The sequence below is a fragment of the Phyllostomus hastatus genome, unplaced genomic scaffold, assembly GCF_019186645.2.
Source record: "Phyllostomus hastatus isolate PE091 unplaced genomic scaffold, TTU_PhHast_1.1 phas_scaffold_60, whole genome shotgun sequence".
Taxonomy (NCBI): Eukaryota; Metazoa; Chordata; class Mammalia; order Chiroptera; family Phyllostomidae; genus Phyllostomus; species Phyllostomus hastatus.
The window spans coordinates 882737-900706 of record NW_025334038.1 but is presented as its reverse complement, the minus strand read 5'-3'; the positions used below and the strand labels follow the sequence as shown (position 1 = coordinate 900706).

Below are 17970 nucleotides of genomic sequence, written 5' to 3'. Positions count from 1 at the left end.
AGGACTGCATGGTTTTGGGGTGCTCCCCTTTGCCACGTGGCTTAGGAAGCAGGAGAGACTTTGCCTGGAAGAAAAGGGGTGAAAGGAGCTGGTAGGCCATGAGAAGGTGCCACATGGCTTTGGATTAACTGGAGATCATGGTGGCGACACAGCTGATGGTGCCAGGAGCCTGAATCACAGACTTCTGCTTCTTTTCCTGAGATACAGTACCCCAGATTAGGGCAGAGGGAGAAGGAAGGACTGTGTGCCTTTGTGGGTATCCTAAAGGACTTTAGTATTTTAATGAAGACATTGGGTCACTACTTTAAGTCTGTATAGCTTTAAATAAACATTTCCTTTCCTTTGCACAAATCTGTAGCAGCAGGCACAGCGAACCTAGTCAGGGTGCGGGGGGTGGGTGGTTCGGTAATAGTACATCGTACCCCGCCTTGGATCTGTTCTGTAACAATGCTACAACCTGACCTACTTCGTGTCACTGAACTATGCTCTTAAAATGTTTCAACGGCAAGTTTTATATTACGTCTGTTTTGCCACAATGAGAAACAAGAGGACCCTCACAGGGATGGCCCTTAGACCAGTCGTCAGTACAACACCTGCACTTCCTCAGGTGTCCACAGGATGCCAGGTACTTTGCACACATCCCACTGGCCCTGCAGGAAATTCTTACACCCTTTACAGTGGGGAAACTGAGGCTGAGGCTGGCTAAGGAACTTATCCCCCCGAAGGTGCAGACCTATGGCTAGCTCTGCCTGAATTTAAATGTACACCTCTGTTGTCACCTGCCTCTCAGGGTGACACCCAGTAAATCAAGTGCATGTCTTGCTTTCCCATTAGCTGAGTTCTCTGTCTGCCAAGCACAGGCTTCAAGGAGCCCGCTCACTCGTCTGTTAAACCTGCTCAGCATTCTCGCTGCCTCCCCCGCCCCCGTGAGCAGGACATGAAGAGGTGCCACAGTGATGCTGCAGGTCCTGCAATGTGCAGCCTGGGACAAGCGGGGCAGCTGCCCATCAGCTCAGCACTCTTGTCACCTTGGAGTCAGGATAGTCAGTGCAGCCGCAGGGCTAGGTGATTAGCAGGGGGGCTTCTTCTGGGTTTCAAGCTCTGAAACCCAGGAGAGAGGATCCTGAGCTGACCCATGATACCCGGTGAGTGTGCACAAGGGCTGTACAAATACCCAAGAAGGCCCGTGTAGCCACTGTCTACCCAAGCAACTGCCTCCCCAGGCCACACTGCCTAGGAGGCAGGTCACTCTGCCTAGGGGTGCCTACAGGCCATCTCACAACACCGACCCAGTGCCCAGTAAGCCAGCTTCTGCCTTTATTGGAGGAAGGGGGTTAGGGTGGGTTCTCAGCTGCTGCCCTACCAGACAACGTTTATAGAAGTGTGTCTGAACACAAAAAATGATAAAAAGGATAAAAATAGTTGTGAATGCAACACCAGTTAGCTGCCGTAAAACCTGAATCAATGCCAGGCTACAAAAGGAGAGAAGACTCAGAGAGGAAGACCAGGAAAGGAACCCAAACCCATCATCATTCCAGAGTCCACATGGAGAAGGTCACACATACCCTTCGCCAAGGCCGAAGCTGTTTGGAGAGCCGTTGTAGCTGGGGGATGGGGCGCTGTTTACCTGGTAAGCCATGTCGGGCCATGGAGAACACTGTGGGAAGAGAGCACAGAGCAGCAGTGACCTGAGGACAGTGGCCCTCGGAAGGAGCTGGACCTGCTGAGGTGCTGATCCCCAGTGCTGAGGGATCACCCAAGCAAGCATCCACCAAAGCTGACATGGAAAGCTGCTATCCCTTCCCCACTTAGCCTGCATTTACCCAATGGCCACACAAACCAGGACAGGTGGGTTACTAGGGCCACACCAAAGAATCAAATACAGCAGCAGAGACCAAACGCTCAACAGGCCATCTGCAGAGCAAGCTAAGTGTGACACTCTCTGTGAGCTTCCTAGTAGTCACACCAAAGAGGGAAACATCGTCAGTCACATGATTCCTGGGCCCACAAGAAAACAGAGAGAAAAACAGAATGGAGAAGCTGCCCTCAAGCAGGTTTTCCTGGTGCAGAAAAATGGGTGTAAATGTATGAAGTAGGGAGCAGGAGACCACAGACAACATCCAAACAAAAAATCATCAGTAAAGGCCAGTATTAAAACCTGAGCTATTTTGAAAAAGAACATGCTGATGACCTTTCACATCCACCAAGAGCAGCCCCTCTGCAACACAGTCCAGTGAGCACTCAGGACATTGCAGGCATCCTCTATGAGCTAAGGGAGGCACAGGACAAGAAGATGTCATCCTCAACTTCAAAGAACTTTCTGTGCAAATTCCGAAGACGAGTGCATGTGAGAGTACCCCACAGCGAGCAGACACAGGCTTGGCCTGATGGGAGGCCAGGGGACAGAGCGCTCACTTCCTGCCTTCCCTGTGATGGCACGTCTTCAGAGAGGGCCCACAGAGAGCATTCCTAAATATCTACTGTCTGTTGCCCACCAAACATGGGGCTGGTAAACGTTTACCTCTGGCATGAGTGTGGGCTGGAATCTGTTGGTATAAAATCCAGAGGAACAGAGTTGATGGGCAATACAAGGGAAGCCATCGCCTCAGGAGGTCATGGGCCAGGCAGGCAATTCAACCAACCATGCCACACAGTGATTGTGCCCGGATGGCCCTTGTGTGAGCACACACACCTGTCTTCCACTGAGGGAGTCATGGAAGAGCCAGGGTAGACAGGCTGAGTGAGGCTTGGCCTGGGAAGGACCAGGAGAGCATGGAGGGCAATGGGCAGGAGGTGGGGATCACAAGCAGCACAAGCAGGATCTAGACCTGGGAAAACACCTCCTGGTCTGAGCTCTGATCTAGCACTGGGTTGGGTGTGGGGTGGGGTGGGGACAGGATTCTCTGGCCACTCTTACCCTCAGATAAAACACCTGTACACATCTGTCTCTGCCACAAAATTAGATTCCACACTGCCTGTTGCAAATACTCTTCTGCACATGGCTTACTACAGGTGCACACGCACGCCCACACACAGCCTGTCAGCCAGGACCAGGCCACTGTCCTCTGGGACACTCTGTGCCTGGCCTGGCCTGTAACACCACCCTAACCCCAGCATGGCCCTGCTGAGCCCTACAGATCTGCAGGGGGCCTTCTGAGTAAGTCAAGTTATTCGGTGAACACACACCAACACGTACGAGCTGGCCTGATGGCAGAACGCAGCAAGGGACACTTTAAAAAAAGAGACAGGGCACAGTAAGAAAAGAGGTGGCGGCAGCAGCAACCTGTGACAGGAGAGCAGGTCTGAGACAGTGAGCATCTCAGAGTACTCTGAACAGAAGGATTTGGGGCAGTTTGGGACTAGCGTCAGGGTTAAAAGAAAATGTGTTCTGATATCCACCCAAACAACAAAACAGCAAGCGCTCACACCCTGTGACTGGCAATCCCACTCCGAGAATGGAAGCCCACAGACCTGTTGCCCATGTGCAGAACTTCTCCCACACCTGTCTGAGAAGCCAAGAGCTGGAAACAACCAAATGTCCACCACATGACAAAGGCAATGTAGCTGGATAAAGAACTAGAAAGCTCATTATGAACAGATAGGGAAGAGATATCAAGATATGCTATTAAATAATAAAAGCAAGGTACAGGACAGTATGTCTGTGTGCGCTGTTGGTGTGAGAACGTGGGCCAGTTGGATTCAGTGGCAGAGGAAGTCAGGTCAGATGCGGGAGGAACCAGAGATGCTGGCTGCCCTGGGGAGGGAGACCGTGAGGCTGGAAAAGTACTGGGAGAGATATTTTCTAACGTACATTCTCTTCTACCTTTTGAATTTTGGACCTATTACCTATTTTTTTTAAAAAATGCCAATTTTGAAAAGTGCAAATGGCAGCAGAGAGCTAGCAGTTATCTCTGAAAGGCCTTCCTGACCACTGGGCCTTATCAGAGGAACACAGCTCCACACCCAAGAGCACACCACACTTTAATGGGTGCTCTCAAAGGAAGCGTTCACCCAAGCGGGCAATCTCCCAAGAATCTAATCCGACAGCACCCTGGCCGGCTCACCTCAGTGAGAATGGTGGTTTCATAGGACGGCTGGTACTTCTCCTTCTCTTGGGCGGTTCTCTTCTCCATCTTCTCCCGGTCGGTCTTTTGTTTCCGGTCTGCTCCCTTTGGCTACAAATGCAAAGCACAGTGTTCCAATTAGTGAAAAATGGGCAGAGATGACTATCAGGAAAAGATACAGGGCTGAGCAGTGGCCCCCAAAGCCTGCAAGAGCCCAGGCAGCCTCTTGCAAACAGGACCGCATCTCTCTCACTTCCCAGACATCAGATACACAGTCCTCCTTCCTGGAGCCCTTCCCTTCTTTAAGGCAGGGGTCCTGCCACTAGGCTGCTCATGGGGAAATGCCTGGAAAAGATCTTTACCAATGGCCACTTGCTCATAGAAGGGAACCCTTAGGAGTCACGACAAATCCAAACGCACTCCTAGGGTCACCTATGGAGAATGAAGGGAAAAGAAATAGTTAGGGGCTGCTGGTCAGGGTCTGGCCTGCCTGTTCAGGCTGGGAGTTCCCAGAAACGTCACGAAGGCCTCCATGCTCAGCCCTAGGGCTCCTGCCACTCGAGGTTCACACTCCACATGCAAGGTGAGGCCTCTGCCCTAAGAGAGCCTGTCCTGGGTGCCAGTAAGCCTGAGGAACTCACCGGTGTCCACGCCTCACAGGTACTGTTATTCCCCCCATTTACAGGTGAGAACACTGAGGCTCAAGTGTTCCATTAAGACTGGAGAGGAAGCAAGTGCTGACCAGGTTGAAAGTCCTGATGCGAAGAGCCCAGGTATGCGCCACCACCGGGCTGGCCCCAGCAGGCTGGCTGACAAGGACCTTCGGGACTCTCACCTCCTAGGTATTCACAGTGGGCTTGGTGAGGTCAGCCACCAAGACCCCTGGCAGCCCAGGGCAGGGCAGTTACTATGTGCACAGCGTACCACGCACGGTGGGCAGTCAGTAAACAAGAATCATTCCCAGGCTGAATGGCACCTTTGAGGATTTTCATCCTGTGTGCACCTTCCTCAGGTACAGCTTTTGGCTCCCAGCCCAAGGGATTTTAGGGAACAATGCTCAGAGTATTGCCCATGCTGAAGAGAGGTGGGTTTGCAGGAGGGTCACACGGGGACATAAATGGCAGATCCAGTGTTCAGTGGGAGAGCCAGGAATGTGGCCGCTGAGCACCTATCACCCGCTCCATCTCCATGTACCAGTTCCCGAGAAGACGTCCAGAAGACACAAAGCAAGGTGGCATTACTGCAGGCTGAGCCTGTGTTGGGGGGAATGGCACTCAGCCCCAGTGACACCCACAGGGAGCTGGCCGGTCAGAAAGGGACCCTGTCTTCCCTTTCAGATGCCTTGTTACCCCACACAGAGCCTCAGGGCATGATTCCAAGAAGCTGGGGGCTTCACAGGAACTGAGGTGACTAGGAGTGGGTGAGTGGTGGAAGGTTTGGTTGGACCCCTCCTGGCACTTGTAAACACCTGTCTGAACTGCTTCTGTGAATGGGCACAGGTGGATAGGTGCTGTGCCTCCTCAGGCATTCTGAGGAGCCAGTTTTTGGTGATACTCCCCTACAGGAGAGGTCAAGACTGTTCTTGAGTCACTCAGACATGGCAGCTCCTGGCCCAGTTTCTGAAATCATACCTGATGCATGGTCAAGGAGCCTGGTGGGCAGGGCCCTCACAGCTGAGCTTCTCTGCCTTGAGGTGCAGAAAGGGGAGTGAGTAGGGACCATGGGAAGGACTGGGTGCTCCATGGGCAGAGAGGCGCCACCCCATTCCTCTCTCTTACTGCCCAGCATAGTCTCAGCTGCAGAGCACACACTGCCAGAGCCATGGATTACACTGGACGCCCCTGGGCGAGGACGTTAACCGCCATCTGAGGGTGGATGTCGTGTGTATACAAAGGGACAGAGGTGTGACTGGAGCCCAGGGAAAGACCACTGGCAGTGCTCTAGTGCAGATGCCCATGGTGAACCAGAACATGAGCCCGTGGAGCAGGCAGTAAGACCTGAGGCTACAATGCCCACTGCACCATGGTCGGCTGAGAACTCGTCCTCATCCCCAGGACCTGTAAGTGTGTCAGAAGGGGTACACTTGCATGGAATTGAGATTGCTAACAGTGTGAGATTACAATAGGAAGATGATCTGAGATCATCCCAAGGGGTGCCCAATGTAATCACAGGGACATTAAATGTGGGAGAGAGGGAGAACAGGAAGTCAGAGTGACACAGTGTGAGCCCCCTCTTGATGGCTCTGGAGATGGGGGAGGGGCCTAGGGCCAAGGAATGCAGAGGCTGAGGAGCCGGAAAGGCCAGGAAGGCTTCTCCCCCAGAGCCTCCAGGAGTAATGCAGCCTGCTAACACCTTGACATTAGCCCAGGGAGATCCATATCAGACTTCTGAGCTCCATCACTGAAAGACAATAAATGTACATAGTTTTGAGCCACTAAACACGTGGTAATTTGTTGCAGCAGCAACTGAAGACAGAGGAGGAAGCTTAGCTTCCTGTAGAGGTCGACTTCAAAGCTTTCAAAGCCTCAAGCAGGTTTCTGAAGGGGGCTGCCTCTCTGGCAGGAAAGACAAACCCGCACTTCTGCCGCACCTTGCCCTCCCATGCAGGTGGCATCACTGGAAGCCCAGCCAGACCTGGAATCCTGTGCCCATGGCCGTGGCACCAGATCCACGAGTGCGGATGAGCCGGCAGCCCGGCTGGGCAGTCTCCTACGTGCAGACCCATCTGCTCTGGCTCTGTTTCTCCTACAGCTGCTGGGATTGGCGTGTTCTTCACATCACTGCCAAGTAAGTGCTCACTGTGCACCAGGTTCCACAGAAGGTGCTAGAGAAATAAATGGCACAGTCCCTGTCTTTCCTTGTGAGGAAAGCCCAAGTGTTTTCTTGGTAGGAAAACAAAATTTTAAAATGTGCAACTCCAATCATTCTTACACAGTAGAGATGTGCACTGACATGTGTGACGGTGAAAGCTGAGGAGGGTGCCACAGCTGTGGGCCCAGCATGCCAGCACATGCAGGAGCACAGGCAGAGCCCAGCTGCAGGGATGCCCAGCTCCCTGCCAGGCCTCCACGTGGAACTGTGGGAACGTTTATATGTCACTTGCAGGTAGGGGAGCGCAGGCACACCCAAGCACACAGACTGCCGGCGGGCATGGTGTGGCCACCCTACCTTGAACACCTTGATCTGGCAGCTGGCAGAGTGCAGGTGCTCGGTGTACTCCCCATTCTCGTTCTGCTTAAATGTATCAATCTGCACTCGAAAAGGCACTCCCTTCTCGCCTCCATGCTTCCTTGGCGTGAACTCTGTGCTGATACAGTGCACCTGTAAGGGGAAACGTGGGGCTGGCAGTGAGGAGAGGGCAAGACGGGCTCCTCTTCGCAGGGAGGCTTCCATCCTGCCTGCCAACCACCCTGCTCTCCCCAGTGCTGCCCACTGTCGAGCAGATGGTCTCCCCCTCACCTGTCCACAAATGACACACCCTCCCACCTTTGTCCTTTGACTTCAGAGGCCCTGCCTGACCAGCTAAGTCCTTGCTACTGCTCCAGGCCCACTGACCCCAAGGGCCCTACCCTCACTCCTTGCCCAGAGACCTCCCTTGCATATGCTAAAGACGGAAGGGGGCCACAGCTCCATGCCACACAGCCTGGCATCCAGGGCCCTTGGGCCAGGCCAGAGGATGAGGCTGGAGCCATTTCATGTTTCTCTAAGTTCTGGCTGCACAGAAGGCACTTGATGTACACTTATTATTATAATACTGTGTTAATACAATACATATTACTATAATACAATTATATGGTAATGATAGTTTTAAAATACAACAAAGATACTGTATTTATGAAAAAAAGATCAGTACCTTCTACTGAGTGATTATTATGAATGGGCACTGAGGTAAAGGCTGCATATTTGGTATCTGACTGACAAGATGCTCACAAAGGGGCCACAGGAGAGGGAGAGAGGCAGGGTGAGCTCTGGAGCACGGCCTGTGGCCACGCCCTCAGCCAGCTCCATCTTCTGCCACATCTACCCCAAGGCTGGACCCACACCAGGGACTTGACCATTAAATAATTAATTTAATAACAGAAACTATTATGGAAAAAATTTTAACTTCAAATTATGTATGCTAGGAAATACTTGATCTTACAAAAAGCCTACATATTTATAAGTGGACCCCACACAGGATTCCAAAACATTCTAGTGCTTTCCCAACCCCAAGACCAACTAGCTCTGATTATGTGACACGCCACACTTCTTCCCTCCTCAGCCTCCCTCCTCACAACAGAGAGCAGGAACCCCGCAGGTCCACGCAGGCTGATCCTGAGGAACTGCACAACAGACCCCACCTCTGGCTTCCCACGGAGGGTGACCTCCGGCCTGCGTACCTGAATGAACGCAGAGGCTCTCTTCGAAGGGTCCCACAAAAACTCGACTGCGTTCAGCTGGGTTGGGCTGGCCCTGGGGTCCAAGATACCAACAGACAGTGGAATATCTGCACACACACACACACAGAGTGCAACTGTCAGTCACTCCCAGTGCTGAAGGAGGCACCCCTCCTGGGCCCAATTCTCTAACCACGTTGGAAATGACAAATGTTCAGACATTGAGTTTCATAAAACTCCTCTGGCAGAAAGCCTGACTTGAATTGCCATGAAGCTACTTAGTCTTTACGCCATTTTATTTTGCTGCACGAAAACTGCTGTGCCCGTGGAAGGCCTGTCCCGATGCTATGGGTCCGTGCACCACACCCTGCCATCATTCTAACTTCTGAATTCTGAAACCTTTTTGGTCTCAGCTGTAAATAAAGGACTGTGGCCACTGCGTGAGCCCCCACGATGCCATTTCCACTGCCCACCTGTGATGCCCATCCTTACTTCATCACTTATCAAAATCCTTTAATGCATAATCCTTCTGTGAAGCCTTCCCTGGACTCCTTGACAGCAGGTCTTTGATTTCCAGCTGCCCTTCTTTCCCACCAAAGGGGGACACTCTGAGAGCAGGCCTGGTAGCACGTTCACCCCTGCCAGCTCCCACAGGGCTGCCCACAAGGCAGGAGTGCACTAAGATGCCTTGCACAGTCCAGGTGGTGTTCAGGAAGAACCCCAACGTGTGGGAGCATCTTGGGCTCATCTTGGCAGAGAGACTCACCGATGTCCAGGATCCGGTCTCCAGGCCGGCTCCACCGCCAGCCCTCCAGCTGCTGGTGCTCTGTATACTGCAGCCGACGGTCGTGGAAAACCACACGGATGATGCTCTGGGAGGGAAGGCAGGCAGGAGACAGCTGGGTGTGGCTGCCAAGAGGGACTCAAGAGGAACCCACCTGTACCTTCTGAGCCAGGGCACACCCCCTGCCCTTCAAGGCCACTCTTCCTGGAACCGCCATCCCAGCTCCGTAGCCCGTGTGCTGCTCCACAGAACCCCAATCACACTAACAACAAGAATATTGATGACTGTCCTTTTGTCCATGATTACTAAGTGCTTTACATACATGGCTGATTTATAAATCCTTCTGTGCAGATGAGCAAACAGAAGCTCAGAAAAGCTCAGTAAGTGGCAAAGGCAGGCTAAAGCACAGAGCCTGGTCCCTCTGCCCAGGGCCCTGGCTCCCAGCACTGCAACCTGTCCTTGTTCCCTCAGAAAGCATGCTGCTGGGAACGGTAGTCTACTCTTCCTCCGGAGCCTTTCCTGAGCCCCCAGGCCACGCCGGACCCCCACAACACATCCCCAACCAACCCCAGGCAGAGGGGATGCCCCATACACTTACCTTGACGTACTTTGTGTTCAGATCTTGAAAGTCTCCCAGCTTCCGATTCTCCAACAGCCGAATTTCATAAGACTGACCTAGGAGGAGAGTTAATGGTACATCTCTCATTTCTGAGTGTTTTCAAGTTAGGGGCTCCCCCAGCTAGAGGCCTTCTCAACCTCCTCAGTGCCCACCCAGGCCTCACAGCCAAGGAAGAAAACAGGGAAGGAAGTCCACGTCCAGCTCCGACCACCCTCTGGCCTGGACAGTGACGTTTGCCCACCCAGCCTGCTTGGGCCAGGGGAACGTACCACGGGACCCTTGAGAACCAGCACCTCTTATAATTGTTAAAGAAATAGAATCAGACAAAACATAGTTAGCTAGCATTAAATTTATGGAAAGTAACTTCATATTATTTCTTCATAAAGAATGCCCCACACACCTGGATAAAGAGCACAGCTACTTAAATCCATATGAAACTGACCACACACTTCCTGAGAGCAGGTTTAATGAAATGAACAGAGGAGCCTGTTACACATTGTCTCTAACTGCACAATGAAAAGCATTTTCCCAAGTTAAAAGAATTTCATGTATTTGAAAGGGTATGGTGATTCTATTTGGTGACATATAATCAGAACAAACTGGTTAAAGGATATAAATGAAAACAAGGATTCATCTACAATAACAAACAAGAAGTATCTATGAAGAAACTACACACATTTTACTGGAAAGGTAAAGCAGAGTCTGAGTAAGTGGAGCACGCAAGGGTTCCAGATGGAAAGACCATGTATCAAATGGTGTCCGTTTTTCCCAAGTTACGTAAATTTCACCACAATTCTAACACACCCTAGCACGTATCACAACTTAATAAAAGATGTTTCACAAATAATGGAATAAATGATTTAATAATTGGTATGGTAAATCTGATTCACAATTTTTTAAAAATGTTTTAAACAATGAAAGACTCCCAAGAAATGACAAAAACCGCACAGTAAGGCCCTGACGCCCAGGCCCAGGCTCCCGGACCGGCACCGGGGCCTGACCTCAGCCAGACCCACACTCCACCCGCCACCCTGGGCTTGGCAGGTGTGCCCCTCTCTTTGTGCTTGTGTGTATGTGTCTAGGTCTATTAAATTTTTCCACATGTAAAGATTAGCTATTTTTTCCAAAGTGCAGACCCTCACCTCACAGCAGACATCAAAACAAGTTACCACTGCATTTAAAAGTTAATTTCAAGGTTTTATTTTAACACGAATGACTACTTATCAGATACTTAGTAGGGAAAGACTTTCTGAACCTGAAATCATGGGGGAAAAGTGAAATCTAGAATGAATATATATATATATATATATCAATCGAACAACAAAGTAGGCACAACACAAACCCAGTGGCTAATAATCTTAAAATAACTAAAAGAGAAATTATTAGAAAAATATTAAGACCGCCTGGGACCCCCTTATGGGGGCTGAATGGTGCCCCCATCCCCAGGTAAGTCCATACCCTAATCTCCAGAACCAGTGTTACCCAATATCTGGGGGAAAAAGAGTCTTTGCAGATGCAATTAAGTTAAAAATCATGAGATAAGGAAAGCATCCTGGACTGTCTCAAGTGTCCCTGAGTCCAGTGACAAGTGTCCTTGTAAGAGCCACACACAGGAGACACAAAGAACAGGAGTCATGTGAATGTGGGAGTGGAGACCCTCGTGATACAGCCACAAGCCAGGCCCACCTGGAGCCACCGAAGGCTGGAGGAGATGAGGACCAGTCAGGCCCCCAGAGGAAGCACGGCCTGCCGAATTCCCAACTTCTAGCCTCCAGAACTCTGGGAGAATAAACTTTCATTGTTTTAAGTTAATGTGTTTGCAGTAATTTGGTAAAGCAGTCACAGGAAACTAATACACACAATGAATAACAGAATGGCCAAGAAAATCATTCTGAAACTCAATCATTCATTCCAAACATTTGCTGAGCAACAGCTATGTGCTAAAGGCCGTGCACTGCTAGGCCCCAGAGCTGGCAGGACGGACAGGGTGCTGTGCGCCAGGGAGCTCACCACCCCGCACCCAACCAGGCTGCCGACACTGGCCGGCCCGGGAATGCCCAATCGGCACTCCCTTCTTCTCAGGACGGTGGGGCCTTCCACCCGGCATTCACCAGCCTATCACACAGGACCAGGGGACACTTAATGAACACACCATGGCCCAGGTCAGGGCAGTGCCCTGGGAACATCACGTCAGAGGGCAGTGGCGCCAACCCCAAACTGTCGTCCTGCCCACCTGCCAGTTCAGAAGACGCAACTCACAGAAGGGTCTTGCTGACCTAACCAACACTTCTAACTTTCTGAAAGAGCCAGACTTGTGACACCCATTGCCAGGCTCCTGAGCCAGCACTCCCTTGACAGCAGCATAAAATGGAGCATTTCACACCCTAGCTGGTTTTCCCAGTGTCCTCCACCTTCCCCAAGGAAGAAAGTAACAGGCTCTGACTTGAGGCCCAAGGCCCAAGTGATCATTACTTGGCTCCAGGGCCCAATTAATACTGACCCTGAGCTCTGCAGGGCAAGCTCAGCTTATGCCCAGCAGGAGGCACTTGCTGTTCCAAACACAGCAGCTTTATTAAGAGGGGCTTCAGACCCTGGGCACAGCCTCCTTTACCAGCAGCAGAGACCTGAGCCTGGCGCCATCCCTTCCTCAACCCCCACTCTTGTACTCTAGAGCTCCTCCCGGCCACACGGTACGACACAGGCCTCAGGCAGGACAGACAGCCAGCGTCCTTCGCCATGCCTGTCTCAGTGCCAGCACACTGGCCTCCCCAAGCTCCGTTCTCACACAGCACAGCACCATCCAGAAGGCCACTGTTCAAGGTCAAATACCAGCAGATGAGCAACGTGAAACCTAAACCAACCTGAAGCACACAGGCATGTCTCTGCTTTGGCCGGGTCATCTTGGGGCATGGGTGGGGCCGTGAAACGTGGGCTCTGTGAAGGCACAGACTGTTCTGCTCACCACTGTACTGTTTGATGCATAGTAGGTATTCAGCAAAAGCTTGAATATGACTTCATCTTCTTTGCTGTGCTGCTCTGTGCTACAACTAGAGGGTTTACAAAAGACATACTCCTGCCCTGAAAGGGTTAGCAATTTTCTGGGGTGTGTTAAACAGTACAAGAAAAATACTAATAAAAAGCAGAATCTGAAAAATCCCTCTAAGAGATGGGCAACACTCACCTGGAATGGAGAAGAGGGACAGTAAAAAACACGGTTTGAGCAAAGTGATGACATCAGAGATAGAATCTGAAGAGTGGGCAGGATCAACAGTGAGGGACAAATGGATAAGAGAGTTCCCATAAGTAAAGCTATAGCAAGGAGGTAGGAGGGGAGAGGTGTGCCTCTGGGGAACAATAACTAACAGCTTTCACCCACTCACTGGGTGCTTATCCAGGGGCCAAGCCTGTACAGGTATTAAGTCACCTGGGTCTCAGAACACATCAGTGGGGGCACTTAGGATGAGCCCCACTGAGAGAAGGAAGCAGAGCCTTGGAGGGGTTACCAGACTTGGGCACGTGTGCACAGCTAGTCAGTGGCAGAGCCAGGAGCAGAAACGAAATGTTTCCAGAGCCTATCACAGTCTTTGCCACATCCTACGTGGTGGGTGTCATTTGCTGCTCAGAGGGAATTTGCAGGTCTATAGTCCTCAACTTCTCCTTTCTGGAAGCTAGTTATTTGCACAGGAAGAAATGTATGCCTACATTGTCTCATGGCATTTAAAGCACCCCTACCTTTGCCATCCCAAGTGAAGATGGTGTTTTTCTCCTTCCTTCTTCCCTTTAGGACTAACAATAAAGGTGACTCCAAGGATGACCAACTCAGCCTGCCAGGTGACCTCAAAGATGCTGGCTCCCTTTTCTTGCCCACAAAATACTGTTTCCTGCATTCTAAGCAGTGATCTGAGAGAGAAAAAAAATAAATCACTGTTCTAATTTCAGCATGGTGAAATGGAGGTGGGGAAGGGAAGCTGGTTTGAGAGTCAAGGAAACAGAGTAACAAGTGACTACCAGTCACCTGCTGTCCAGCCTGCATGGGAACACTGCTAAACTCCTACAATGCACTCAGTGCTCTCCACAATCCAGAAGGAAAACCATTATTGACCCCATTTTATAGACGGAGAAATTCAGATCCAGAGGGCTTGAGTATCTTACTGAAGATCAAACCTGGGTCTCTCTCACTCCACGTACTAAACACTAAGCCAAACTACTCACACTAGAAGACACAGCATCTAGTGTCTTCAAAAGGACCCCTCTGGTTCTAATATTCAAGGAGTCTGTCTATTTCATTCCCCCTGAATTTCTTGATAATCATTTTATTTCATGACCTCTAAGCCCTCCCCTTCCTTTAAGGTCAAATCCTCATGCCCCATGACCTCAGTTCTCTGAATCAAGAAGTACATACTTGTTTCCTCCTGATACATCTGTCTCCATAAAACACACATTCCTAATCCTTTAAAATACCCCAAAAACTACAGTAACCAAAACCATGTCAATTTTGGCATGAGGACAAACAGACCGATGGAAAGGAACAAAGAGCCCATAGATACACTTTCCGATTCTTGGAAACTTGATCTATGACAGTGAGAAACAAAGAGAGCTTTTCAAGAGTGCAGGATGACTGGTTGTTCATTTGGAGAAATAAATCCCTACCTCACACCATACATAATAGATTAATTCCAACTCTAGAGGCAAATCCTAAGGAAGCATTTGATATGCACTGGGAGACCAGCAAAAACTGCTGATTACAGGGAAAAATGTCAACAGCCTACAGATCCAGCAAGAGAAAATTAGATATATGAATTCTATCATTTGACTGAGAATGGACTAGTACATGACACTTAAATACTCTAGAGACACACATAAACATGGAGAAATCTCAGAAGCATAATATTAAACAAAAAAAGTACATGGTGATATATATCAAACTATCTGTATAAAGTTTGAAGACACACAAAACAATACTGTTCGTCATCACGGCTGACAAGGCAAACAGTGAAAGTTTGAGAATGTGCACTGAGAGGCAAACCAACACGGATTTCACAAGCTGGTTCTGCTTCTGGGGAGGAGGAGCGGTAACAGGATTAGAAAAAAATTAAAAATTAGAAACAAATTGGGTGAGGTTGAAAACCCTGTGTTGAGCATAACTCTCCATCCTCATTCTCTGTAGAATTCAGGCAGTCTGAAATGCAAATACTTCCATCGTGCACACTAAATGACTGGGAGAACACTGGAGCCAGCAGCTGCTGTTCTGCATTGCACTGAGGCTATGTTTCTGACTCCCCAACCCCACCTTAGAGGGAGGGTCCCTTGGGTTCCTTGCTCAGCAGTCACTATACACCCCCACCACTACCCTCTGTGTGCCATTGAGGTGCTGGTACAGGGCATCCTGAGACACTACTGTACTGTATTCACCCCACTCATTCACATACCACCCTACAATTTTGCTACTGAAATTAAAAACATTCTGAAACATTGAAGAGCCTAATCAACTCACTTTTTAAATTTAATTTTTTAAAGTGTATGTCACACCTGCAAGTACGAAATCATAATCATATGCCATAAACAGTTATTGTATAACTTATATAGATATGCAACAAGCAATGCTCTCCTACATACCCCTAGCACCCAGGTTTGGAGCTTGGGCTCACCACTGCGCCCACCACTTGGGTAAATGGCTCCATTTGTGAGCGTCATTTTCCACGTCTCCGAAAAGTGGACGACATTGGTACTTCCATGCAGACAGTTGTTGGAGAACTGAAGGCACATCCAGCATGGATGGTACACAGGAAGTCTTTGGCTGGACCTCCACATCTGTCAGCACTGATAGATAGTGCAGGGGGCCCTTCCAGCTGGTGGTGGACTTTCCACAGCCTCAAACCCTTAGACAATTCTCTCTAATATCTCTGGCCCCACCCTCTACTTTGGAGTTTTTAAGGGCCTTTTAAAGCAGGGGAGGAGCCCTGGGTCAGCACTTGGTGATGTAAACTAGCCCTCCACAGGTGGCCACCAGCCTAGCCCAGAGGAGCCCAATGCCTGGAATGGCAGGAGTTGGAAGAAGAGTGGTCACAGGCTGTACTCACACCTCCCCACCCCCATCAGCAGTGGCCTGCTGAGCCCTGGGGGCCCCACCCAGTTTAGCACTCCAACTTCAGCCCACAGGGAGGGGTGGGGGCTCCTTGGCTGCACTCAGGCCCAGTGGGGAGCCTCAGCCTCCACCTGGGCCCTGACCAAAGGGTCCTGAAGCCATTCCAAAGGGTTAGAAGTTTCTCTCTTCCCCAACCCACCCTTTTGCCCTTCGTCCCCTCCAACCCACATAGAAATGGGGGAAGAAGGGCAATGAGAATAAGGGATAGCGGAGAAAACTTTTCCAAAGAAAAATAAATGAAATACACACATTCAGCACTCTACACTGTGCCTGGCCCAGGCAGGTGCTCAATAAACCTTTGCTTCCTTCTCTTCTTTCATGCAGCCCACAACATCCAACATCTCTCGGCCTGGCATCACCGAACTTGCTCTGTGAAGGGCCAGCAGTAACTATTCTCAGCCTTGTGGGTTACAGGTCTCTTCACAACTACTCAACTCTACCTCTGTAACAAGAAAGCCACCATAGACAATATGTGGGTGAATGGGCATGGCTGTGTTCCAGTAAAACTTTATTTGAATTTTCACAGGATGTTCAGTCTTCCTGAGGACCTCTTCCTTCCTCCCAACTTCTTTGGGCACCTTGCAACTATGCCCCTCAGCTGTCTGGCATGATGGTTAAGTTGCAGCTCCTCAACCAGATTGGCAGCTCTTGACACCAGCTACCAGTTTACCTAAACCAATCTGCACACATGTGCATTCACGGGCACACACACAAGCCCCTATACAGTACTGGCATGTGACAGACTTAAACTGATGGTGGCAGAACTTGATATAAATTCCCTAAAGCAAATAACAGAGCTGAAACTAGTCAGCCAAACCAAGAAGTGTGTGAAGGATGTTCAGCCTCTACAATGGTCAAAGAAATGTCAAATTCAAATAATTTTCTCAGCTTGCCAACGTTTTCACAGACTGCTAACATCCTACGGGGATTGAAGATAGGGAAATGGGCTGTCACACATGCTGGAGGTGGGAGATACCGTGTCACAACCTACTGGGCATCCAGATAATACCCATCAATATAGCAAATAAAAAAGACTGTGACCTAACTATCCCATCAGAAAAGTGCTGAATGATAATGTACACAATGTGACTGCACTTTTATTTCTAAATGTTATATACATATCCCTATGTGCACTTCCCTTTCAAATTATATACATCTTCAGCATCAGCTTTTTAAAAACTAAGAATATATACATACAGATTTGAAAAAATACAAAACAAAAAGGGGGGAGTGCCACATCCTGTTCCAAGCATATAACAGATGCCCACCAAGACAATGATCGGTATTTTTACTACAGTGCCTGGCTGGGGCCCAAAAGCCCATCATAGAGGAGAAAATAGTCTTGGGGAAAATAGTCTTCATTTAATAAATAGAACAGCAAACACATGAGGTCATGCCTCATGTGGTCAGACATGAAGAGGTCCTTCAACCCAGTATCTCTCTGGGAGACCACCCTGAGAACCCACAAGTACAATAAGACTGTGCCCATTTTAGAGGTGAGGAAACCAAGGCCCAGAGCAGTATTGATGTGGCCAAGGTAGTGGGGAAGACTCAGCACAGCCTGTGGCCTGGTCCAGGGCAAGAGAGTAAAGAGGATCTGAGATCAGGTCAGACACACAGAGTTGAGCCAAACTCTTCCATGTCCTGGCAAGTTGACAAACCTCTCTGCATCTCACTCTCTACATCTACAAACTGTTCCTTGCAGAACTGCCATGAGGCTTAAATGAGATAATGTCCTGCAGCCCGGTGTGTAATGGGTACCCAACAAGTGCCAGTCATGACTACCACTTCCAAACAATGACTGTTAAATGTTCCCTCCTGCATGGAGCCCGCCCGTCACAGGCAACTGTACTCAGTGCTGCACAACTTTGCTCCAGCCCTCACAACAGCTCCACACACAGACTGAGCCTGCTGCCCAAGGCCACCCAAGGTCACACAGCCAGGAAACAGCTAGGCTGGGACATACACCCAGGTAGGGATGA

The 17970-nt window shown here is 49.9% G+C and overlaps 1 protein-coding gene across 2 annotated transcripts in view; it reads right to left on the bottom strand.

The window, feature by feature from the left end:
- Nucleotides 1-17970, bottom strand: part of TFCP2L1 (transcription factor CP2 like 1) — a 55795-nt gene that overhangs the window by 18434 nt on the left and 19391 nt on the right. For both annotated transcript variants that reach the window (XM_045826089.1, XM_045826090.1), the window contains exons 3-8: nt 9823-9899; nt 9207-9312; nt 8444-8550; nt 7233-7385; nt 4065-4175; nt 1566-1657 (exon numbers count right to left, since the gene is read on the bottom strand). In XM_045826089.1, coding sequence (XP_045682045.1) covers nt 1566-1657; nt 4065-4175; nt 7233-7385; nt 8444-8550; nt 9207-9312; nt 9823-9899 — 646 coding nt within the window. The remainder of the gene's footprint in view (nt 1-1565; nt 1658-4064; nt 4176-7232; nt 7386-8443; nt 8551-9206; nt 9313-9822; nt 9900-17970) is intronic.